Source organism: Cricetulus griseus, chromosome 4 (genome assembly GCF_003668045.3).
Source record: "Cricetulus griseus strain 17A/GY chromosome 4, alternate assembly CriGri-PICRH-1.0, whole genome shotgun sequence".
NCBI classification, from domain to species: Eukaryota; Metazoa; Chordata; class Mammalia; order Rodentia; family Cricetidae; genus Cricetulus; species Cricetulus griseus.
The window spans coordinates 168,647,372-168,671,982 of record NC_048597.1 but is presented as its reverse complement, the minus strand read 5'-3'; the positions used below and the strand labels follow the sequence as shown (position 1 = coordinate 168,671,982).

The following is a 24,611-nucleotide window of genomic DNA, read 5'->3' as shown; positions in this document are numbered from 1 at the left end:
AGTAGCTCTCTCCATCCTCCTTACAGCCCAAGGAGTGGCCCTAAAAGGAGCAGCAAGGCTGGATTAGACAGGACTGCTAATCTAAGCATTTATTGCACAAGAAGCTTATTTCGGGCTAGGGAGGTGGAAATGAGGAGCTCCCAAAGCTCTCCACAAACAATACTCAGTTCGGTGGAGGCTGAAGCACAAGCAATAGGGACTTCACTTGAAAGGGAGAAAAGGTGAGCTTCAGGCGGTTGTCCTGAAGGGACAAGTGACCAGTAGGGTCTCGCTGCTCCAGGAGGTCACAACTGGATGGAGAAAAGGAGATGCCATAAGGACTGACAAGGGCAGGGCTCCCACCTCTCCCTCTATCTCATTTCCACTCACAGGATGGCCTCCTGAACAGGCAAAGATGTGTATAGCCAGCAGTCCACATGGCTGCCATAGGCCTCATACAGCCTTAGAACCAGTGTGCGGGGCTGATGGCTCTTCTCAGCCTGTGAAAGGAAAGCTGGGCAGTGGGCGGGGCCAAGAACCTGTGCATCCCAGGAACCTCCCCAGACTGTCCTGCCTCTTGCCTGCTTGATGGTCTCCAACACTACTGCTGGTGAAGATACAGAAAAGGCACTCCAGGTGGTGGCAGGTGCTGGGCTTGGAGCTGACAGTGCCAGCAGAGGAAAGTTGAGGTTGTAGGCAGCGTGGATAACACCAGCCTCTTGGAATGAGCCTGGGGAAGGACCCAGAAAGAAACACATGTGTACAACGGGATTCCCCACAGTGCCTCTGGAGGAGATATGGGGCTAAGCTGCCTCAGTTTACCACAGTGCCTGCTGGAGATTTGGGAAAGGGCAGAGAGGTGTCAAAGGCAACAGAAGAGCCCCGTCACCCTGGTACTTACCCTTGTGTGGCATCAAGGCGTAAGTGAATTCATGGCGCCCCATATCAGCAGTAACATCTGGGGCCTTAGGTGCACGCAACCTGGAGTGGGGGGAGAAATCAGGGGGCTGGAGTTGTAGCATAGGAAGCCCCGCACACCCATGCCGGCCCTGGGCCTGGCAGGCTCTGCACTCACAGCGAGAGGCTGAGGACATTGCCTCGTACTGATGTCCCGTACTTGCAGTTGTTGAGCAGGGCCAGCCCAAAATCACACTCAGACAGATCTATCCAGCGGTGGGCCCATACCTGAAGGGCAGACCCAAGGCCTATGGGTGGCTCTTATCGCAAAGCTCTTTTCAGTAGGAGCCTATGGTTGCATCTTAGCTGATACCCAAGGGAGCTTTGGGCATGCCATCCCATCTGTCTGCCTGCCTACTCATCTGTGGAATGGTAACAGTGGCTATAGTATCAAACCAAAGGATTTAGCAAATGCCTGGTCTGTGTTAGAAACCACAGGTGTCAGTCATTTTCCTCCTCTGGTCCACAAATCACAAAACTAGTCTCTCCTCAGTCAGGGATGAGTCCAAGCCCCACCCTTTCCCCCATTTCCCACGTCAGACCTCATATCGAGCCCAGTCCCAAGAGGTGTTATAGTGGGTAGGCCTCTGAAGGTGCCCAAACTGGATTTCGTAGGTAGCCTGGGGGCTCCGTATTCGAGCAGGGAACTCCACCTTCAGGAACTTGTGGGCCTCATGCCAGTGCACCTGGGAGTGGAATGGAGGGTAGGGACAAGAAAAGGGCATTTAGGCCTTTTCACCAGGCCCATCTGGGAAGAGGGCCACTACCCTGCCCCTTCTACCTCAGTGTGGAAGCGGACATAGGGGCAACCAATGTCCAGCACAACCTCTTGGCTGAGCCGACTGCTGGGGCTGATCTGCAGCAGGAAACAGGCACTGCCCCGTAGGCCACCCTCAGTGCCTACTGCCAGGGTTCCTGCCTGGCCCCGCACAGGCTTCCTGTAAGATGAAGGTGGGAGGCACTAAGCCAGAGCAGCGTGTATCCACAACCACGACCACCCCAAGGACCTGCCCAGTATGTACCGTGTCTCCAGATGGTAATCCATGACATCCCACGCGTCCCAATACAATGGCACATCATCAAACAGCACAAACTGGTTCCCCAGGGCACCCTCAGCGATGGCCTCCCTGGAAGAACAGGAGGACAGGGGCTTCACAAGAGTGTGACCTTGCTCTCTCCAGCTGAACTTAGTGGGGGCAGGTTAAATAGGGCCAGGGGCCAAGGGACTGCTAGCCAGCCTGCCCTGCCCCATGTGTGGGTTCCAGCCTAGAGGCACTTGTAGACTATTTGGACAATGTGATGGCTAAGGGACAGCGAGAAGAGGCAGAGTTTGGGATCTACTTGCCAGGCATGGGGTTAAGAACAATGAAGGGTTGGCACCTGCCAGAAGCCACCAGGACCAGGGAAGTAAGACAGCCGGTTGGGTCCAGTCTCACCCGGATGATGCCATTGTCCAGAGTCACAGAACCGTCAGTCTTGGGTGCGAGAGTCCTCAAGCTCAGTTAGTTGTGTTCCCCAACCCCAGCCCAGCCCTCTTAGAACCAGGCATTACCCCAGAACCTTGCACGAGACCAAGGAGCACACCAGAGTAAGCCCCACCCCATTGGGAGCTGCTAGGACTTACCTCCTGCACCACAAACACAGGCTGCTGGGGCAGCAGGGGCTGCAGTGAAGTAGGTGTGGGAGCAGGGGCATAGCCAACACTAGGCACTGTCACCAGGGCTGGGGACAAGGCCTGGGCATCAGTGTCACCTTCTAGAAACCTTACTCAGGTTAAGGATAGGTTGAGTGGGATAGGATGTAGCTACTTCTCTCCAAACTGGGGTACCCCAAGATAGAGATCCGTGGGGAAGTATCCCTGCTACACTGCCTAGCCTTGGTTCCTCCTGCTGTGGGACCAGCCTTCCCCTTCAACTCATACCTAGGCTGTGAGCCCCACCAGGCTTGGGCAGTGCCAACACTTCAGTGCGCTTCCAGGGCAGCGTGTTGATAACGAGGAGGCCCTTAGGACCTGGCTCCCCAGCACATAAGGCTGCGGCTGCAGCATTGAGCAGCGTATTGCCATGGGAATGGATGTCTGAGGAGAGATGGGTTTGATCATGGGTGGGCAATGGGTGGAGAGCAGTGGGACTGCTTTGAATTCAGGTCAGCCTCACCTTCATAGTAGTTCATGGCATCTTCTGCCACCAGCTGAATGCAGCTTCCAGTCAACACATCATGAAACTGGTTGAGGAGTAGGAGTCTGTAGGTACCAAAGGCAGAGATGGGGAGGGCAGTCAAAGAGAGGGTGGGAAGTCAGGTAAGCAGCAGAGACATCTATCTGACTGACCTCCAGAGGTGCTGCAACTGGGCTGCTGGGTATAGGAAGTGGGCACTGCGGGCTAGGGCCAGGCTGCTCAGCATCTCCACGTCATGAAGGATTTGCTCACATTCCCGATTCCTCTTCTTGAGCTGTGCCCAGGGAGGGAGAATCAGCTTGGAGTCTGCTGTGGTCCAGGATACTTTCCAAACCTCTCTGCTGCTCAGAACCCTTGACAGCCTCCCAAGGCCTCCTGGACATGGCCTCTCATAGGAAACTTTTCCCAAGTGGCCTCCCAGCAGAACCTTCCTCCAGAGAGGCTGTCCCACCTCCTGCCTGTGTATGGGATTAACCCAGCTATTGTACCTCTCTTTTTCAAACCTCTACTTGGTAGGAGGAGCCACCTCTGCCCTCCCTACCCCCCTTTCCCCACAGCCCTACACAGACCAAGGCCCTCTGTTTGCTAGGCTGGGGGACTGGCCCTGACCTGGGCATGGGTAGTGTAGGTGCCATTGTGTAGTTCCAGGAAGAGTTCCCCAACCCACGTACACAGCTGGACCGAGTCTCTCTCCAGTGCTGTGAAGAGCTGCCCAGGAGAAGACAGCTGCACCCTGAGGAAGATCACAGGCCTGGGCTCCCAGTTGGGAGCCCTATAGTTTGCCCTTCCTCTACAGTGCAGACCAGAGGGCCCCAACAGAAAGGACACGCCCTAGAAAATTCCCTATAGATAGTGCTGTGCTCAGGTGGGGTCAAGCCCCTTCCGACATCAGAATTTCCCTCTACCCAACCCCCAGAGTAGGAGTTTGGAAGATTGATGGGCCAGGATATGAAAGATACAAGGTCCAGTGGAAGGATTGAGCTTGATACATAAACAATGGGCAGACTCAGGGCAAGGGCTTTAGGATGGGGCTACATGAAGGTGGCTTGAGAGCCAAGGGCTGATGTTGGCTCAGGCCTGACCTGGGCAGCCCATCAGTGTTGCCCAACCGCTTCAGGCGATCCAGCATGGTCTGTGTGGGGCCACCACCCCCATCTCCGAAGCCGAAGAGGAAGCCACTGTGGTTGGTCCGCCCCTTGTCCCTATTGTTGGTCACCGTCTTCAGCACCTAGATGGACAGGGACAGGTCAGTCCAGGACAGGACACCCAGCCCTCTCTGTCTCCCTGACTCCCCAGCATTATATGTCACCTCACCTCTTCCACACTGCCCTGCATTCCATACGAGTCTCCAGGTGGGAAGTGGACCAGCACTCGGGAGCCATCCAGCCCCTCCCAGAAGAAGGTATGGTGCTGCCGGCAGAGACAGGCAGGAAAGAGGCCATTCACATACATGTTAGCTATAATCTAGGCAGAGGACTACCACAATCTGGATAGGGTTTTGGTGGTCTTGTCCAGGCCCCCTCAAGCACCCAGAAAGGGATGAATGGGCCAAATGGGATCCAAACCCTGCGACCCTGACCCCTGGGTCTTGCTTACTGGGAAAGAGTTGACCAAGTTCCAGCTCAGTTTCTGTGTCAGGAAGCGTTTGATGCCACAGCCGCTCATGATCTGGGGGAGCTGGGCTGAGTAGCCAAATGTATCTGGCAGCCAGAACTGCAGGAAGGAGGCTCTGGGTTCTCAGTGGAGACACCTGAGCCTCAGCCCTCTGTACTGTGGGCCAAGGCCCAGGCCCAACAGCCCCTATGTATGCCCTGGTGTGGTACCCAGCCTACCTCAGAGCACATCTTCCCAAACTCCTGCAGAAAGAAGTTCTGACCCTGTAGGAACTGCCTCACCATGGACTCTCCACTGGGAAGGTTCCCATCCTGACAGGGAGGGGGGGGGGGGGAGACACACACGGACAGCAAGAGAGCTGGGGTTAGCACCAAACTAGACACAGGTAGGAGCGTGGGCCAGCTTCACTGTCGTGAAGGTGCAAGGGGAGCCCTGACACAGGGTTATAACCCCAGGATGAGTCCATCCTGCACTTCCAGGCCCAGCTGACAGCTGCTAGAGAATGGTACTAGGAATGGGCACTTACCATTTCTACCCAGGTGCCTCCCACAGGCACAAACTGTCCACGGCAGGCAAACTCCTGGAGCCGGGCATGCAGGCCAGGGTAGTGGTTCTTTACCCATTCGAGCTGTTGTGCCTGTGGGGAGCATGGGATAGAAGCTGGGCCAGGAGTAAAAAGGACCCCACTCATGGCTCAGCATCTGGTGGCCCCATAGGTAGCTGATGGGAAGGAACACTCTTGGCCTTTGAAGTCCCCAGGCCTTAGGGATCTTCAGGCCCACTCTGCTCCGCATAGTTGCCCTCTGACCTGAGAGCAGGCAAAGACGAAGTCAGTGTTCTGCTCCATGAGCCTCACAGTTGTTGACCAGCTCCGAGCACATTTCCGAACAGTCTCCTTGAAGGGCCAAAGCCAGGCTGAGGAGTGAGGGGGCAGAATGGAGAGTCAACAAGGCCCCCCCTCTAGCCTACCCCCTCTTGTCTTACCCCTAAACCTTTTCAGACCCAGCCTCAGATTGCAGAGGGTCAGCCTTGCCCTATTCTCATACCAGGTCTGCCCTGATAACCCTTGTGGTATCCCTCCTGCAAGGTAGGAAGAGAGGATGGGGGAAGATGGACTGGGATCAGCTACCAGGACACAGGCACCAGACACTGGAAGAATGGTACTTAAGGCTCAGATTCCCCAGAGGCAGAGGTACTAGAACGTGGCACAGGATGAACTTGTTTGCGCAAGCTGTACTATGGGAGGTACCTGCAGGGCCTCCTGACCTCTAGGCCTCAGGTCCAACCTTATTAGCCCAGGACACCACATGGTGGCTCAGCAGAAAGAGCCCTGTTTCATGTTCAGAAACCTTAGCTGAATCAGAATCAATACAGCAAGGATTTTGTTTACAACATGCATTTCAGGGTGTGGTGGCTCACACCTGTAATCCAGCGTTCAGGAGGCTGAGGCAGGAGGACTGCTATCAAAACCGGCCAATGATACATAGCAAATACCTGGACTTAAACCCAGTAACAGTGGGCAAACAAACACAAACCCAAAACTCTCAGACATACTACAGACTCATCAGGTACAAAGCTGAATACTTGACCCTTCCTGGAAACCTGCCCCTGTGCTTGGGAGTCCCTGTCTCAACTAATTCCATTTTTGTTTCATTCTTACTAATTCAAACGTCACTGCCTAGGAAACCTCTCTGGACTTCCTAATCCAGCTAGGTTAAATACCTCTTCTAGCCCCAAGTTCCATATGCAACAACACCGTGACTGGCCACTCTGGGGTCATCAGTCTCCACAATCTATCCAATGTCTGTCACAGGGCCTCCCGAGGATTCAGGTTTTGTTGTACGAATAAGCAAGCCATAGCTAGCAGAGCTCATGATCCAATACCCCTGACTCATGACATCCATCCGGAAAAAGAGGGCAAAACATTACCAAACATCATGTGTTTTTTAGGCGCAGCCAGGACTTAAAGGGCATCCCTGACACCCAACAACCAGTGGTTGGTGGCCCTACCTGTATCAATGTGGCAGTGTCCCATGGCATGGATAGTATGTTGACTTTCACCTCCATGTTGGCCAAAGAACTTGGAGGCCAGGGCCTTGGCTGCTGAGTAGGTCTCAGGCTGGGCAGGGTCACACACGTTCACCATCTGATTGGCTGTGTACAGGGCCTGGAAGCTGCGCTGGTCGTGCTCCCCCAAGCCCTGTAGCAGGGTTCTGTACTTTAATGCCTTCTTCTCAAGCACTACTACAGAACTAGGCTCCAGCAGGTCCCCCCACTTCTAATCCTTTATTCCCACTGGAGCCCCAACTCAATACCATTCCTGTTTGCACAGGAAAACTCTATTCTGACTATGGACTTCCAGAGTGCCAGTCAACCGACCTAAGAAACAGTCTGCCTGAAACAGGGCTCCAGATGGGGGATGGGGCACTCCAGTACCTTGGCCATGCCTAGCAGCAGCTCCAGGTCCACCAGGAGCTTGTGGACATCACGATGGAACACAGCCAGCCTAGCCTGGGTCAGCTGGAACAACTTCTCAGGGTCAGGGGCTGCAATTATGTTTCCCTTCCCGGCTCCCAGAAGCCCATTGCAGGCTACTTCCACATAGAGAGTCAAGCTGTAAATGTAGAGAGGCAGTCTCAGGCCAATGGACTGGCAGAAGATTCTGGGAGCTTGAGAAGAGGGCAAGTAGGAGGCATTCAGTTGACTCTTCCCCATTTACTTCCAGGATCCACTTCCCAGAGGAACCCATGGGATGTCAGGTGTATTTGTGGGAGGATCATAGTAGAAATAAACACCAGTTCAAATCCATGTCCTCTGAGGAGTGTTCTACTATGGGCAGAGAAGATAGCGGCTAACCTTGGATTCCTATGAGCCACACTGCTGTTTAGCTTCATATATCTGAAGCTGTCTGTGCAAAGCATTCTTTGTTTTAGAGCCCGAAGTGCACAGTAAACAAGTTTCGCTCTTCCAAGGCTGACTTTCAGTCCCAAGCTCCACCAGCCAACATAGTACAGCTAGCTGTTCCTGGAAGCAGCACCCAGGCTCTGCTAGAGCTAAACTCAACGTCATGAGGGAAGCCTTTCTGACTCTTCTCCCAGCCCCTCCTAGTATGGCAATTCCCATATGGAGTTCTCAATGTGTTCTTCCAGAATCTTCAGCAGTTTCATAATTCTATGAATATTTCTGTCTCCCCTTGTTGTCAAGGGCCCTTTACCATATTCCCAGTGTTTGGAAGAATCTGAAACAGTGTACAGTAAAATATGAAATAGCCAGGTGTTGGTGGCGCACGCCTTTAATCCCAGCACTCGGGAGGCAGAGGCAGGTGGATCTCTGTTCAAGACCAGCCTGGTCTACAAGAGCTAGTTCCAGGACAGCCTCCAAAGCCACAGAGAAACCCTGTCTCGAAAAACCAAAAAAAAAAAAAAAAAAAAAAAAAAAATAATGTAATCATACATGGTGGCTCATGCCTTTGATCCCAGCACTCAGGAGGCAGAGGCAGGCAGATCTCTGTGAGTTTCAAGACCAGCCTGGTCTACGAGAACTAGTTCCAGGACAGCCTCCAAAGCTACAGAGAAACCCTGTCTCGAAACACACCCCCCCCCCCGCCAAAAAAAAAGAAGCATGTAGATCTATGTGAGTTCAGAACCATCTGAACTACATGGTAGTTCCAGGACAGCCAGGGTTATACAGTGGGACTGTCTCAAACAAAATAATAAAAAAAAAAATCCAATTAAACCAATAATGTCTTAGCTTTTGAAGGTATCATATGAAAAAATATGAAAAAAAATGGAATGTAAAAGGTCTGAGTGCAAAATATCAAACACATATATTCTCAACTAGTAAAAGTTTGCCGAGAGAAATCTTGAGACTATGAATGCTGGGTTGTTAAGCATGGTCATCCCCAGGTGGCAGGATAATAGGAGTGATTTATTTGTGTTCTTTTATATTTATCACAAGGAAATACTATTTTAAGATTTAATTGTTTGTCTGTATAAATGAATGCCACATGCATGCAGGTACCTCAGAATTCAGCTGGAGTCAGGAAAAAAAAAAAAATCAAGCTTCCTATAACCAAAGTATGTGAGGGCAAATGTGCTAGGAAGTACTTCTGAGATCACTCGGATCTCAGCTCCTCCCAGCTTATTAGTCTCCTGAGATTCATTCACTCACCTCCGGGGGTCTCCTTCTTTCAACTTATCAGTCAGGACATAACTGGTCTTTTCACCCTCGTTGGTCAAACCCTGGTAGAGAAAAGAAAGACAGAGCCTGAGGACTTTGGAAAATTCAAAGGAAGTATAAAGCCAAAGGAGGCCAAGCTCCGCTATCCAGTTGCCCAACCCTGAGTCCTCTCTACCAGGAAAGGCTAGGCCAAACTAATCAGGGACACTTGGTAGCAAGTGTCCCACCTACTAATGACCACCACACAGCATATGGTTGCTAGCGTATGGTCTAATGGGAAAGATCTTGGTCAGGGGTTAAGATGCCTGGAGTGATTTCTGATGGCCTTTCTCCTGTGAATACATAAAGGGAAATCCCATTGGAATGAGCCAGATATAGTGATATATGGTCTATAATTCTAGCTACTTGGGAGGTCAATGCCGGAGGCTAACAAGTTCAAGGCTTGAAAACTCAGCAAGACCCTTTCTCAAATTTAATGGGGGGGGGAGGGGATGAGTGGATTAACAAAGTGGTAAAAACATTTATGAGGTCCTGGGTTCAATTAAAAAAAAAAAGTTGAAGGAGTTTGAGACAGATTTGCTCCTCCCCAGTGTTTAGCAAGGTGGGTTCCAGGGAACATCTGTTTAGCCATTGTATGGAGTATAAGGAGACACCCGTAGCCAGCCCTTGGGAGGCGTAGTTATTCGCTCTCGTTATAATGGAGGAAAGATGAATAGGGCTCTGCCTTCTTCTAGGACAATTCTTACCCCATATACTGGAATTTGGAATGGAAGTTGTGTGAACCATAGAAGAAACCTCTATCTTAGGGTTTGTTTTGTTTTGTTTTGTTTTTTGTTTTTTTGTTTTTTTTTCGAGACAGGGTTTCTCTGTGTAGCTTCGGAGCTTGTCCTGGCACTTCTCTGGAGACCAGGCGGGCCTCGAACTCACAGAGATCCGCCTGCCTCTGCCTCCCGAGTGCTGGGATTAAAGGCGTGCACCAACGCCCGGCTTAGTTTTCAATCTATAAATGGACATAAAGTCCTATCACATACTACAAAGGTTAAACCTGTTATGACATTTAACATACAGAAGCAGTTATATATCTGGGGGTGAGATGTAGAGATAAGAGACTCATTACTCTTGGGAAGATAATTTAATGCCTTACTTTATAGTATTCTAGAATGATCTGAAATTTCTCCAGTAAGTATGTACTAAAAACAATAAAAATAGCTTATGAAAACTTGGGGTTTGTAACATTGGCATCCAAATGGCAATTCCCTCAGACCTGAAACATGAAACCACTCTGGAGACCCAGTCATTCAGCTGTGACTTCTCCAAAAATCAGGGCTAATCTGTGGCAGTGTCTGGGTCGGAGGGGTGTACCTCACCTGAACAGGTTCCCCATCACGCCAGACAAGGCTTTCACCATCACTTTGCCAGCAAAGATGAACTTCCTGGCCCACCCATGCTTCGGGAATGACCAGTTCTACCCGGAACCAGCAGGTCCACCATCTGTAAGAGAATTATTGTGATAGGCCTAGGAGGAGTGGAAACCCTGTTCTGACATAGTTCCTTGAATTAAATGTCAGCAGGTCCTTCAGTATCTGCAGCTATTACAAGGTACTCAGCTTTGAGCCACAAGAACAGAGACATGGTGGAGAACAAAGATGAAAGGAAAAGATCATTCATCTAAACCTAAGGAGGGAAAGGGGCAGAGGCGGTCGGGATGAAAGGATCCGAGCAGAGGGCGCCACTCTCCGTCATATAGCAGTCTGGGGCCCAAGACAACGAAGTGCTGAGGACTTAGAGGGCGGGGCTTTCCCAGGCTGGGTGTTACCCACGTGGGTCCGAAGCGGTCGCCGACTTGCGCAGGGCTGAAGTCCTGCTGCACCGCCTCCCCGTAGGTAAGCCTCTCCGAGGTTAGGAAGCTGGAGAGTGTCACCGGGCAGCTGTCCCCGAAAAGCCTGGGCAGAAACCAATGGGGGCGTGTTTGAAGCCGCCCCCTTTCCACCCGAGCGCCAGAAGACGGAACGGAAAACGCTCTCTCAGCCTAACGCCGTGAGGACTGCCTGGCAGCTCAGCAGCATATGCCACCCTCTCTCTACCCGCTGCTCCCCAGCCCTGCCTTGTTCGCGGAGGACACTTTGTTCTGCGGCCCCGGTGGCCACAAGCCTGGGTTTCCCTCCGGAAGGGAAGGGACGAGCGCGCGGTTGCGGTTTGCGGCTACGCAGACCAGGGGCCACACCTGCCGCGGAGGTTACAGTCGGTGAAGTAGGCCGGGGACACGAACTTCTGCACCCGCTCAAAAGTGGTGCGCCAATGTTTCAAGAACGGCGCTACCGCCATGGCGATGCGCCCACTTCTCTCCTGGGAAGATCCTTGGTGCTGCCGGCTCGCTGCACCGCCTAGAACCGAAGGTTCCGGCATTCAACCAGCACCTTCCTGACCCGAGCAGCTTTTCTTGGGACACCAGCAGCTTTTGTAAGATGCAGGCTTTGGGGAGCCAATCTGGTGAAACCCGGAAGCTGCGCCTTCGCAGTTCTCATCTCATTCAGCTGTCAGACAGCTGGGCAAATTGTCCTTAAATAAAATGGTAAGTTTGAGCTGTGATGTGGTTCGGTAAGGAGAGGGCTTGCCTAGGATGCAGGAAGCCCTGGGTTCCTGGAGGCGGGAGTGTTAATTGAAGGATATCCGCGGTAACATAGCAATTTGAGGAGAGCCTGGGCTACTAAAGACTGAAAGCCGAGGGATATGGATGGAATCCCTGGAAGGTCCTGGAAAAAGATATAGGGCCAATCAAGAGTTAATTTGCTTTCCAGTAGCTTTACCTAACTCGAGTACTAGCAGTACCTTCATAACATGAAAGGCGCAAGGCTGCCCCCGGTGTGTTCAAACGAATCGGCAATGTATTGAGATGGGGGAAGGGGAATTTGTACCCCCGATAACCCTCCTTCTATTACATACATCACTGTTGCCCATCACCAAAATGTATTTTTTGACCTGATGAAGCAGGTCAACAAGTGCAGAGAAGTTTTAAGCCAGCCTCCAGCTTTACTGTCTACCAGAGTATCTGTAAAAATCACTACAAGAATAAACAAAGGGGAAATCTAATCAGCCTGTTTTAACGAAAATAACTGGATTTGCACTTCAAAGTCAGATTACTTAAAAAAATGACCAAGTGCTCCGGTGTGGTGGCACAAGCCTTTAATCCCAGCACTGGTGGGACAAGCAAAGGAGGCAGGGGGATCTCTGAGTTCAAGACCAGCCTGGTCTACAAAGCGAGTTCCAGGACAGCCAGGACTGTACAGAGAAACCCTGTCTCAAAAAGTCAAAAACTAAATAAAAATGGATTATCAAAAGTCATTTAAACATACCCTTCTGCTTTATGAAACCTTGACCAAAGTTACCTGTTTTATTGGTCAAAAGGACTTTTTCTCTTGAACTATCTGAAATCCTACCCTGACCTGCAGGAAGGTGCTGTTGCTACAACAATTTGGTAGCAACAACCAAGGCTGCCTCTACTCAGATCTATTTTCATGTAGGCCAGCATGGTCTTGAGGGAGCAGAGAGGTGAAATATGGTTGAGGAAATCATACTTTCAGTCTTCTGACATACTGCCTCAGCCACGGTTCTACAATGCTTTTCCATTAGGCTTTTTATTGCCTTCAAGAGTGTCTTGCCCCCTGTGACAAAAACACCTGTGTTCCCAGAACTTTGAAGTTTTGAAGTAGCCTGGGCTATGTGTGACCCTGTGTCAGATAAATAAAAGCTCACTTTGTATCTTGAAACCCCAGGAGTCAATTTTTTTTCCCTTATGGTCGTGTTGAGAATTTAAAAAACAATGTTACATTTCATGGGGGGGGGGGGGAAACGACTCACAGTTCCCACCTTCTACCGTGTGGGGTCCTGGGGTCCAGGACTCCATCTTAGGTCTTTAGGCTTAATGGCAAGAACCTTAACCAGCTGAGCTATCTCATTGGCCCAGGTACCAGGGATTTTTAACCAGAAAATATAACTATGAGGGTTAGTTCGTTGTTGTTCAGCAGGTCCAGGTCAACCATATTAGAAGATCCCTAAGACTCATGTGTCAATTTATGTAACTTAAAAAGTGGAGACTACACAGACTGGTGTAGGCGACAAGCAGCACAGATAAATAAATATTTGCAGCCAAGCCCAACAACCTGAGATCCATTCCTAGAACTGACTCCAAGTTGTTCTGCATATGCACACACGTGCAAGTATATACACAAAAATAAGTGTATTTTTTTTTTTATTTCATTTTTTGAGACAGGGTCTCTCTGTAGCCCTGGACTCACAGAACTCTGTTTGCCTCTGAGTGCTGAGATTAAAGGCCTGTATTACTGCATTTTCTTTTACTATTGCTAAGCAGTATATCCAATCCATTCCCTTCCAACTAGACACAACATTTATTCTGGCTTGGTATCTTGAGTTGTTGCCTCATTCCCAGTAAGGAAAATTAGAAATGTGAGGGAAAAACAAAACCCCTAGGAGTGCCTGTGCCTGAGTGCACTAGAATGAAGGTACTCAAGTATCAGAGGTCACTTGTGGAGGCCAAAGGACCACTTTGGGAGTCACCTTTCCCTTTCCACTGTGGGGTCCAGAGATCATTCAGGTTGTCAGGCTTGTGTGGCAAGCACTTTTACCATCTTCTGATATATGTTGATTTGACAAGTGCAAATACCTATTTATTTACAGCCAAATCCTATTTGTAACCTGGAAAAGAAACTAAAGCCAGTCCCTATTTAACAATAGCTCTCTGGTGGAGGACAAGGGACTTGGGTTACGGATTTCCTTAAGAACCAAGCTTTATTTACATAAAAAAAGGAAAGGAAAAGAAAAGGGGGGGGGAGGAGACAAGTTTTACATAAAAGTACTACAATGGTATCTCCCTTTGGTAAAAAGTGTAATAAATGTCTTGTACATCTCTTTATAAGTACTAAATCTGAAGCCACATAGTCCTATGGTACACAAGAAGCTAGAGCACTTATGCTAGCACATCAAAGCATATTTCCTTTAATAAAAAATTGACAGTATATACATTATTTACAAAAAAGAAAATCCAAGTTAAAATGTGTGTGTCTGTGTGTGAGTGAAGCTGGTGGATGGCACTAGGGCAGACCAGTAAGAAGCAGGTACAAAACAGTCCACGGGGGCCAAAAGAGGACTGGCTGGAATTTGGTGAGGCTGAGAACCAGAAGACGGAGGAAGGTGGGCTGCAACGGCTCAGAAACCAAATCCACAAGGTATCAATCCCAAAGCCAAACAGCAGGTCTCAGACAAACTCTAACAGGGGATCGTAGATGTGCTCAAGTGGAGATGTGGTCATCAAATGCAGTCTCCCTGCAGCCTCTTCAGGGTAGAGAGAGGAGTAGTGACCATTAGTTACAGTCCATCTGTTTTATAAATGCACCTCCATCCATCCAAAGGGTGATAGCATCTGGTTGCATGTCTAAGGTCAGGTCACAGAAGTTCTAGCTTGAGCTCTGCTGGTGTGTGCAAGCAAGCTGCCGGTTCTCTGTGCTTGCATGGACTTCATTCCCTGTTGGGCAGGCTAGTACCCTTGGGAAAAGTGCCAGTTCCAGCTTTCTAAGGTGTCTGTCCACGGTCCTGCTTGGTGCCAGGTTGCACTGGTGGCTTGAAAGGCATCTTCCTCTGTTCTTCGGTGTGTAGTACACATGCCTACACACACACATACACACACACACACACACACACACACACACACACACACACACACACACAGACACACACCTCTGAGCTACCTGTGCTGGCTCTGCAGTTAAGGGGCTTTGAATACTGTGCCGTATTTGACACGATACTTGTTAATGCTTACAAAGTGCAGAGTCTCTGTGTCACAGGTGGTGGTGCAGGGCACCAGGCCCTCTAGCCCCTCACCCATGAGCCACTTGCTGGTCTCTGCTGCCATTTCACGAGGCACATGCTCCTTGGTCCATTTATCTACCCAGGCCTGGAATCGCTGATGCAGACGCTTGCTTACACGCTCATGGGACTAAAATCAAAGTAAAAGAGAGAGAAAAGATAAAATAGGCAAACAAACCCTTCAAACACAAAAGTCAATATTCATTCATTCATTTTAAAAAGAGTCTCACTATGCAGGTCTGGCTGGCCTCAAACTCAAGAGGTCTACCTGCCTATGCCTCCTGAGTGCTGAGACTAAATAAATATGCCACCATGCCTGGCTTACTTTATGAGTACAGTGGGTATTCTGCCTACATGTGCCTGGTATTTGTGGAGCCAGAAGAGAGCACTGGATCCCCTGGAACTGGAGTTACAGACAGTTGTGAGCTGCCATGTGGATGCTGAGAATTGAACCTGGGTCCTATGAAAGAACACAGCTAGTGTTCTTAACCACTGAGCCACCTCTTCAGCCCTGTAGAGTGCTATCTTTAAAAGAAAAATTAAAATAAGGCAGGTTGGCAAAATAGCTCAGTAGGTAAAGGTACCTGACACTAAGGATAATGACCTGTATTCCACCTGAACCAGTATGGAGAGAACTGACTCCTACAGCTTATCCTCTGACCACAACACTCTCACTGTGCCATGAAGACTCAACAAAAGCAGGAGGACAAGCCGGGCGTTGGTGGCACACGCCTTTAATCTTAGCACTCGGGAAGCAGAGGCAGGCGGATCTTTCTGAGTTCGAGGCCAGCCTGGTCTCCAGAGCGAGTGCCAGGATACGCTCCAAAGCTACACAGAGAAACCCTGTCTCGAAAAACCAAAAAAGCACGAGGACATAACATTAACACAAAACAAATAAATGTAAACAAAGGGGCCCCAGTAAATCTAACAAAATTCAAAGCTTGGCCCATTGAGACTAGTGTGACCTCACCTATCCTCACACCTGCACAATGTCTTTCTCTATAGCTCTTGCCCCGAATCACTGTTTTTATTTTCAATATATGCCAATACCTTTCCTTCTCCCCAGTCTGTCATCTAACATTTCTGCTGCATAGAAAACACTTCTCATGTAACTCTTGTTATTTAGGTCTCTGGTGTCCTGTATTAGAGAAGCCACCAAGGAAATCCCACATGTCGGTTTCCTTGACCCTTTTATTTCCTCATTTGCCCAAGTTTGGGGCAGTATCCTAGCGCCTGCTGCAAGTACAAGTGAGACAGCCCTTGAAAACAGAGTTCTCACAAACAAAAGATGAGAAACTGTCTGAAAGGTAAACACTCAGAGCAGCTTTTTCAGAAAGTAACACCAGGTGTTTACCAGCTCTTGGAGGTTAAACTATAGCCCATACTCTGAAGCCTTCACCCCATACATCCATCCTTCAAAATGACATTTATTCAGACAGACAAGAGAAAAGCCATGAGTCACCCAGGAATACTAAAAGAGCACAGCAGCAACAGCTATTCTCCCCCTTAGGGGCCTCAATAGATTCCAACACATTTTGACATATAAGTCTTGGGGTTTTAAGTCTTTCTCAGAACCTCAAGATGTTGTATGTGTGGGAAGCAGGTATTTGGGGACAGTGCCAAGACCACCTTGGGTGTACTGGAAAGTGTTCTACCACGAACTACATATCCCCAGCAATTTTATCCTTTAAGTCATAATACTCTGTTACGAGATCCTTAGCAAATACAACTGCTTACATAGCAACTGTTTGTTCCAGGAACGGGTTTTTTAAAAAGGGAAATATACCAGGCCAGTGCAGTAGGACTTGGGAAATGCAGAGACATCCCAACCACCAGTTCTCACCTGATGAGCTCTGAGTAAAGCCGTTCTCCGGTACATGTAGTCCTCCGACTTGATCACATATACCATTTTATAGGAGTTCAGTTTGAACCTACACTCCAGCTTATCCAGGCTCTCTACATTTTCCATGGGCTTCTTGCTGTTTCCTTCTTTCCCTTCTTTCTCCTGTTGCTCTCGACCACGCTGACACTTTCGGATACGCCGCAAATTTCTACAAAGCAGAAAGCCCTTCAGGTTGAGAGACCATCTGTCTACAGATCCCCATGACTCTTACCAAATGTTCTTTCCTTATGTGCCTCAAGAATACGTACTATGATTTTAGATACACATATATAAAAATGTGCAATGCTTTCACTGATTTTATACATATAATTACTTGAAGCCTCAGCCTTGATCATACTATGTGTTATTCTCCATTTTTCACTTAACCTATTTCCAGTGCAGTACACAAATCTGTCTTGTTCTCTTTAACAGCTACAGAGCAAAGTATCCCAATTTATTACCCCATTGCCTCTAAACTGGAGTTCCTCATCTAAACTAGGTAACAGAAAGTTACTTGAAGGTCTACTTTTTATCTTTCCCAGAGATGTCCTATTAGTATCTACATACTACAAACCACACTTAGAAACCTTTGTATTCTTTTCTGACCATGGATGGACACCAAACAAGCTGGTTTTACTTTTATAAAAAATGGACACAATAAAGTCATCAAATTGTTTATGAAATCTTATGTCTTTTTTTTGTTTTGTTTCTTGTTTTTTTTTTGTTTTGTTTTTTCAAGTCAGGGTTTCTCTATATAGCTTTGGAACCTATTCTGGCACTTGCTCTGGAGACCAGGCTGGCCTCGAACTCACAGAGATCCGCCTGCCTCCTGGAGTGCTGGGATTAAAGGCATGTACCACCAACGCCTGGCTGTCTTTTTTTTTTTTTTTAAGTTTTGTTTTTATTTTATTTTTTTCCGAGTGTTCTGGCTGTGCACCATGTTAGTACACTGCAGTCGAAGCCAGGAGAGGTGCTGAATTCCCTAGAACTAGAGTCTCCAATGATTGTGAGCTGTCATGTGGGTTATGGGAAGTGAACCTGAGTTCTGGAAAAGCAGCCAGTGCTCTTAACCACTGAGCCATCTCTCCAGCCCCATTTCCATCTTTTTCGGTGTGTACTGTGATAAAGCCCTTTTGTGTATTAAAGGAAAAAAATATTCTTGAAAGGTACTTGAGCAATTACTGGACTTACAAATGAAAACAACAGAATAAAAAATTAGTCTTGGGAACATGCAAAATATTTTCTCAAAAGTACATGTTTCTTCAAGGAAAACAACATATTTATTGCCAATGATAAGATTGGAACTTTTGAATAAAACTGAGCATTTGGTAAACTGATAATAACTACCATAAGCTCCATGGCTTCCCAGTACTTGAAAGTTATCTGTAATGAGATTAACAGCACTGGCAGAAATAAGGGTGACTTTTGGAGGAATAATGTAAAAAATACAGATATTTATTTAGTATACTTAGTAAAGTTAATACCTCCCAAATAATTAATCATATGAAGAAGTTACTCAGTCATCTATGAAAACAATTTACTCAAGGCACAAGACAAACTAATGCTAATGCCATACAAAGCTCACAGACACTGCATATTGCCATTTGTAAAATTTTTTAAAAAACTTAATAGTGTATGTGGTACACATACACATATGGAGTCAGAGGATGACCTTTGGAAATCTGCTTTGCTTCCTTCCACCATGGGTTTCTGGGTATGGAGTCCAGATCGATCAGGCATGCTCAACAAACATTTTCTACCATCTGGAACACCCACCTGGAGAATATTCGTCAAAGATCAGGATCTACAACCATCTGAGGAGTCTGAAAATACTCTCTACAGTTCCATATACAAGCAAGACTACAATTTCTTCATTTTTGTTAAAAAAGTTTTGCAAAATATAAAACATCACTGTGAACTTTTTTGTTTTAAATCAGCTTTTCAGTGAGATCATGTATTAAAACATAGTGGGCGTCATATCTTGGTTGGTTTGTTTGTTTGTCTGGTCTGCAAGGATGATGTTCATTCTGATCTTGCCGTGCGTGTGCAGGAATTCAATCAAGCACCACGACACCTGATCTATTACAGCCTAGGGGTCAAACTCGAGCTTTGTGCCTGATGAGCAAACACTCTAACTGAGCCACATCCTCGTTTGTTCAGTTTTAGTCTCTAACACAACAACTGTAACAAGCATGATCATAATCAGTCAATGTTTTCTTGGGGAACTCAAGCACTAAGAATGCATAAAGGCCCAAAAGACAGGGAGTCAGGGCTGGTGAGGAGGCTTGGCACTTGTTGACAGGAACATCAAATGAAGTCCAATCTCTGGGACCACATGGTGGAAGCAAAGCACCAACTCCCACAGGTTAGTTGATCTCTGACTTCAACATGTGCTCTGTGGCACATGGACATATCGAGGCTAAACCCATCAACATTTACTTTGTATTTTAAATTAGAAAAGTAAATTTAATTTATTCTGTTGTATTTTTGCCTATATTGTATACTTATAACAAAGTTACCCAGTATAATCAGAAAGTTCATGATAGAAAATTGCTTACTATAACTAATGTTTACCTAAATCAGAGACAAGCTCCAAAGCTACACAGAGAAACCCTGTCTCGAAAAAAAAAATTTGTATGTGTGAGTGTTTTTATCCCATGTATGTATGTATGTATGTATGTATGTATGTATGTATGTATGTATGTATGTGCACCATGAGTAAGTACCTGGTGCCTGAGGTCAGAAGAGGGCATCACATTCCCTGGAACTGGAGTTATGGATGGTTGTAAACTGCTATATGGGTGCTAGGAATTGAACCCAGGTAGTCTGCAAGAACAAGTGCTTTTAATCACTGAGCCATCTTTCTAGCCCCAGAGAATCGATTTCTATTGTGAAGTGTTTGAAAACTGTGGTGCACACCTTTAAAATCCACGCACTTGGAGACAAAGGCAAACTGAGTTCCAGGCCTACCCGGACTACATAGTGAAACCCTGTCTGAAAATAACAAAAACCAATCAAACAAATAAGTCTCAAAGCATGACATGAGATTATATAGAATCTATGTCCACTTTGCTGAGAAGAGCTTGACAACTGCTCAAAGTCTGCCAAATGGAGCAATGAGTGGGGAACCTGGAAAGACCTTTTCTTTCCCTCTCCATGTTCTCATTGGAACTAAACGCCATAACCTTGAATATAGTGTCGAAGAATTTGAGGGTCTTTCCTTTCTTTGGTTTTTCGAGACAGGGTTTCACTATGTAGCCCTGGCTGTTCTGGAACTTGGTCTGTAGACCAGGCTGGCCTCAAACTCGCCTGACTCTGCCTCATTAAAGGGGTGTGCAACTGTTTTATTAGAGGGTATGATGTGCTTCTCAATTTAACTAAAACCTGTAACATGGAGGACACACCTGTGAGGGATTTTTGCTTAAAGTGGGAAGAACTACTTCTAATCTGATCTTTGAGGTAAGAAGACACACCTTTCATCTAGATCTTTTGAGCTGGGAAGACCCATCACACCTTCTGATGGAAGCTTATATAAGGACATGAAAGGGAAACTTTAGCTCCTTGCCTCCATGCTCTCACCTTGCTGTCAAGTATTCTTTCACTGGCATTAGAGCCTACATCTTTGAAATTCTGGCTTACAACGAAAAAACAGCTGAGACATCCAGCCTTGTGGACCAAACAATTACTGAATTCTTGAACCTTCCATTCAAATAGGTAGCCACTGTTGTATTAGCTGGACCACAACCTTTAAGTCATTCTATTAAATCCCCTTTCTATAAACATAGATTCATTTTCTAGGTTCTGTTCCTCTAGAGAATCCTGATTAACACAGAAGGGTTGTATGGTGATGGGGCATGTATGTCTGTATGTTTCTCTTATTGGTTGATGAATAAAGATGTTTCAGCCAATAGACAGGCAGGATGTAGCCGGGTAGGGAGTATAGGCAGGGCTACCAGACTAGGAGAATTCTGGAGAGAGGAACACAGAGAATGAGTCTCGAGAGAGACAGCATGTAGCTGCCAAGGAAAAAGGAGACCTGGGCATCACTGGTAACCCAAGACCATGTGGAGATAGATTACTAGAAATGGGTTAATGATTAAGAGAGCTAGCCAATAAGAAATCTGAGCTATCGGCCACACAGTTTACAATATACAGCCTTTGTGTGTTTATTTGGAACTAAAGGGCTGTGGGACTAGCAAGACAGAACCTTCTGACTACATTATGGTATATATAGACCAAGGCTAGTCTTGACCTCCCAGCAATGCTTGTGCTGGAACTTTCCCAGTACCACGATCACAGGTATAAATCACTTACCTGTGTTATCTATCCAGTTTCTACTTCTAAAATAGTTTTCAAAATCAGAGGATTAGCATTAAACTTGCCTGTATATGGGAAAAAATTTAAAGTTCTATACAGAAAAGAATTACACAGCAGCTAAAAGAGATTTGGGGGCCCTTTCTACAACCCCCAAAACCACAAAGGTGGCTCACAGAACCTAAAATGCTTATTCTTCTGTCTGGAATTTTAGTACATGCCATAAAGAAAGCCTCTCTTTTTCTCCAAGACAGGAAGACAGGGTTTATATGTGTATCCTTGGCTGTCTTGGAATTTGCTCTGTAGACCAGGCTGGCCTTGAACCCAGAGATCTGCCTGCCTCTGCCTCCTCAGTGCTGGGATCAACGGCATGCAATAAAAAGCCTGGCATTCAGGCTAATGAGCATATCTGGGAGGCAGCATTCCAAACGCAATATTGGTCTGAAGGAACTGTATGACTTGTCTTGTATGGCTCTACTGGGAGAGGACTCTTAGAAGCTTGTATCTAGCTCCCTTGAATTCTTCCTTTTGCTAATTCTGTTCTGTATTTTCTTGTGACAACTGTAGCTGCTGAGTTCTGCTAGTCACTGATCATGGATACACACTCCATCTGATGGAGTGAGGACTATAGGCTCTCAAGTGCTCTCACCTCTTGAATGCTGGGGATTTTACAGGTAAGCCAGCAAACAAACTTGCTAACACATCCTCAGCAGATATAACAGATGAACAATTTAGGAAACCAAGAATCTAAAGTTGCCCCCCTCCCCTACCCCACCCAAGCTGTGAACAATATGTATTACCACCAGAGGTAACTGGACTTGCCTTGGGAGAAATACTGGTTTCTGTGCCAGATGCTCTCGAAGTTCAGGAGATGTAGTATCAGAACTCATGTATCGCTCCACGTAGTCTGACCAACGCTAGGAAGAGAAATGTCAGACAAAGATCATGAGAATAGCTACGTCGGGCTGGAGAGATGGCTCAGAGGTTAAGAGCACTGTCTGCTCTTCCAGAGGTCCTGAGTTCAATTCCCAGCAACCACATGGTGGCTCACAACCATCTATAATGAGATCTGGTGCCCTCTTCTGGTGTGCAGATATACATGGAAGCAGAATGTTGTATACATAATAAATAAATAAAATCTTAAAAAAAAAAGAATAACTATGTCAAGAGTCTAATTCTGCCACAACTGTCCAAAGACTACAGATTTTAAGAACAAAATAGCCTAGTGTTGTGGTTTACCAAAGTAATTCTAGCACCTGGGAGACTAAGATAGGAGGATTGCAAATTTGAGGCTAGTGAGAGCCATATGGAAGATCCTATCCAAAAAAAAGGGGGGGGGGGGTCACTGAGTTAATAGCTCAGTGGTAAAGGGCTTGCCTTTGAAGCTCAGAACTGTAAAACTAAAAACTAATGCCCTTTCCCTATAGAACAAGCTTGTTACTTGGTACTGAAATACATATTTAAACTCTGTTAGGCAGCAAGACAGTACATTTGAGATAGTTATCAAAACTAAATTGTTAGAGTCAGGTGGTGGTGATGCACACCTGTAATCCCAGCACTTGGGAGACACAGGCAGAATGATTTCAGTGAGTTCCAAGCCAGCACGGTCTACAAAGTGAGTTCCAGGACTCAAGGACTATTACACTGAGAAACCGTGTCTGAAAAACCATTAAAAAAATAATAATAAAATAAAAAAATAAATTGGTAGAAACTGCAAAATAGTTAATAACTTTCCACATCAATATGTTGAATTCTGACATCTCTTGAGAAAAAAGTAGTTTTGGCAAATATAAGCCAAATGGTCTTTTCTTATTCTCCTTAATATCATTTATATGGCCTGGCCCCTGTTTATATTGCCTTTGCAGAAAAATGATAATACCCCCCCACACACACAGTTAAAAATTCCTGGGTTTACCGGGCAGTGGTAGCACACACCTTTAATCTTAGCGCTTGGGAGGCAGACGCAGGCAGATCTCTGTGAGTTCAAGGTCAGCCTGGTCAACAGCTGGTTCTAGTACAACCAGGGCTATACAGAGAAACCTTGTCTTGAAAAATAAAAACAAACAAAAAAAATTTCTGGGCTCATTAAGCTCAATTAAAAAGTAAACATGATACTATATCAAATGACACCACAAAACAAACAAAAGTACCTCATTTACTATTTAGTCATTTAGAGGAAAACAAAAACAAACACAAGAAAAGTTAAGTTGTCAATTATATTTACTGAGGATAGGAGGCATTGACAGCTAATTCCACTGTTGCCTCCAAAGTGAGTATAAATAGACACAGACATAGTTGGAATGACTACATTCTAAACAACTGTTAAAACAACCTATGGAGGGAGGGGCTGGAGATGGCTCAGTGTTTAAATCCTCAACCAGTGGTGGTGGCACAAGCCTTTAATCTCACCACTCAGGAGGCAGATCTGAGTTTAAGGCCAGTCTGGTCTACAGATGAAGTTCCAGGAAAGCCAGGACTATATACAAAGACCCTGCCTCAAAAATAGAATAGATAGATAGATAGATAGATAGACAGACAGACAGACAGACAGACAGACAGACAGACAGACAGACAGAAAGTAAATCCTAAAAACATAATCACAGAAACCTTATGGAGCTACAGTCCCCCCAAATTCAAGGCAGCCAGGCAAGGTCTATGTGAAATATACTTGTCCATACCTCTGCTTCCACAGGGTCATCTGAGTTCTCCTCTTCTGTATCCAGAAGCTCAATTGTCAGCTGCACCTGGCCTTGACTCTGAATGAACATTAGCTGAAAACAGAAGTAGGGTTTAAACAAACAAAACAAAATTTCCAGGGCTGTAAACCTAGACTCTCATACTATAGGTGGAAAGGCATTAAATTTTTGTTTCAAAGAAAGAGATGAGGATATTGAAAAGCTGCTGAGCCCTGGCTACTTGTCAAGATAGAATGCCTTGGTTTGACACATGGTGGTAAACTCCCAATTCCAGAGGATACAACACCCTCTTTTGGCCTCTGAGGGCATTGCATACAGATGGTATACAAACACCCCTACACATAAAAATAAATCTTAAAACAATTTTTCTTAAGTTAGTAACTGTTTGTTTGCTAAGGTTACACACCTCCACCCCAGCTCAGCGGGTAGGTGGAGCTTTCACCCCTTATCAAAGAGGCTTCTTTTTTGCAGCAGGTAGGGACTACTACAAAGATCCACAACTGGTCAAAATGCAGAGAATAACTGACCGTGTGGTGCCTGATCACAACCGATGTATCTGCAATGCAACCCCTATACTTAAGGCTCAGGAAAGACTAAGGAAGAAGAGTCACAAAGATTGTGAGAGCCAGAAAACCAGGACATCTACATCTTCTAGACATAACAGGAAAGCCACATCCACGAATCTCAAAAATAGGGTTACCTAAACAAGACCTGCGTAATGACATCAGCTGGCATTTGGAGGGGGACATTTACAAAAAGACCCACCATTAAATGGAAGAGCAATAGGTAGTCAATGGCTGTTGAGAGAGAACCTATTTCTCCAGTGACAAGCCCGATAGGTTACCCCAGGTGGTGGTATTAAAATATATGTATATATCTGCAACACCAAGCAGACTCGGTGGTCGTATACAAAATGACAGTGAGAACTAAAGA

At 46.6% G+C, this 24,611-nt stretch overlaps 2 protein-coding genes and 1 long non-coding RNA gene across 8 annotated transcripts in view; 1 reads left to right on the top strand and 2 right to left on the bottom strand.

The window, feature by feature from the left end:
• Positions 1 to 63: 63 nt before the first annotated feature.
• On the bottom strand, positions 64 to 11,267 carry Man2c1 (mannosidase alpha class 2C member 1). 2 transcript variants are annotated; one of them, XM_027414997.2, is made up of 26 exons: positions 11,131 to 11,267; positions 10,727 to 10,849; positions 10,274 to 10,397; positions 8,898 to 8,968; positions 7,164 to 7,341; positions 6,738 to 6,927; positions 5,536 to 5,642; positions 5,254 to 5,364; positions 4,946 to 5,038; positions 4,710 to 4,826; positions 4,428 to 4,523; positions 4,196 to 4,341; positions 3,723 to 3,846; positions 3,266 to 3,387; positions 3,093 to 3,178; positions 2,858 to 3,013; positions 2,561 to 2,658; positions 2,317 to 2,411; positions 1,959 to 2,063; positions 1,718 to 1,874; positions 1,479 to 1,622; positions 1,055 to 1,164; positions 881 to 960; positions 561 to 709; positions 370 to 479; positions 64 to 290 (listed from the first exon to the last, which is right to left on the bottom strand). In XM_027414997.2, exons 1-26 carry the CDS (start codon positions 11,229 to 11,231, stop codon positions 164 to 166), a joined length of 3,120 nt encoding a protein of 1,039 aa, XP_027270798.2. In that variant the 5' UTR covers positions 11,232 to 11,267; the 3' UTR covers positions 64 to 163. The 2 variants fall into 2 exon arrangements, with proteins under 2 accessions (XP_027270798.2, XP_035299615.1); XM_035443724.1 differs by lacking the exon at positions 10,727 to 10,849 and having other exon boundaries at positions 11,131 to 11,261.
• A 69-nt stretch (positions 11,268 to 11,336) lies between these two features.
• On the top strand, positions 11,337 to 18,645 carry LOC118238689. Its single transcript, XR_004769622.1, has 2 exons — positions 11,337 to 11,478; positions 18,396 to 18,645. It is a non-coding gene; the product is annotated as an uncharacterized LOC118238689 (long non-coding RNA).
• Positions 13,894 to 24,611, bottom strand: part of Sin3a (SIN3 transcription regulator family member A) — a 61,494-nt gene continuing 50,776 nt past the window's right edge. For all 5 annotated transcript variants that reach the window (XM_027414994.2, XM_027414996.2, XM_027414992.2 and 2 more), the window contains exons 18-21: positions 23,661 to 23,753; positions 21,805 to 21,899; positions 16,630 to 16,837; positions 13,894 to 14,916 (exon numbers count right to left, since the gene is read on the bottom strand). In XM_027414994.2, the coding sequence (XP_027270795.1) occupies positions 14,686 to 14,916; positions 16,630 to 16,837; positions 21,805 to 21,899; positions 23,661 to 23,753 (627 nt within the window). In that variant the 3' untranslated portion in view covers positions 13,894 to 14,685. The remainder of the gene's footprint in view (positions 14,917 to 16,629; positions 16,838 to 21,804; positions 21,900 to 23,660; positions 23,754 to 24,611) is intronic.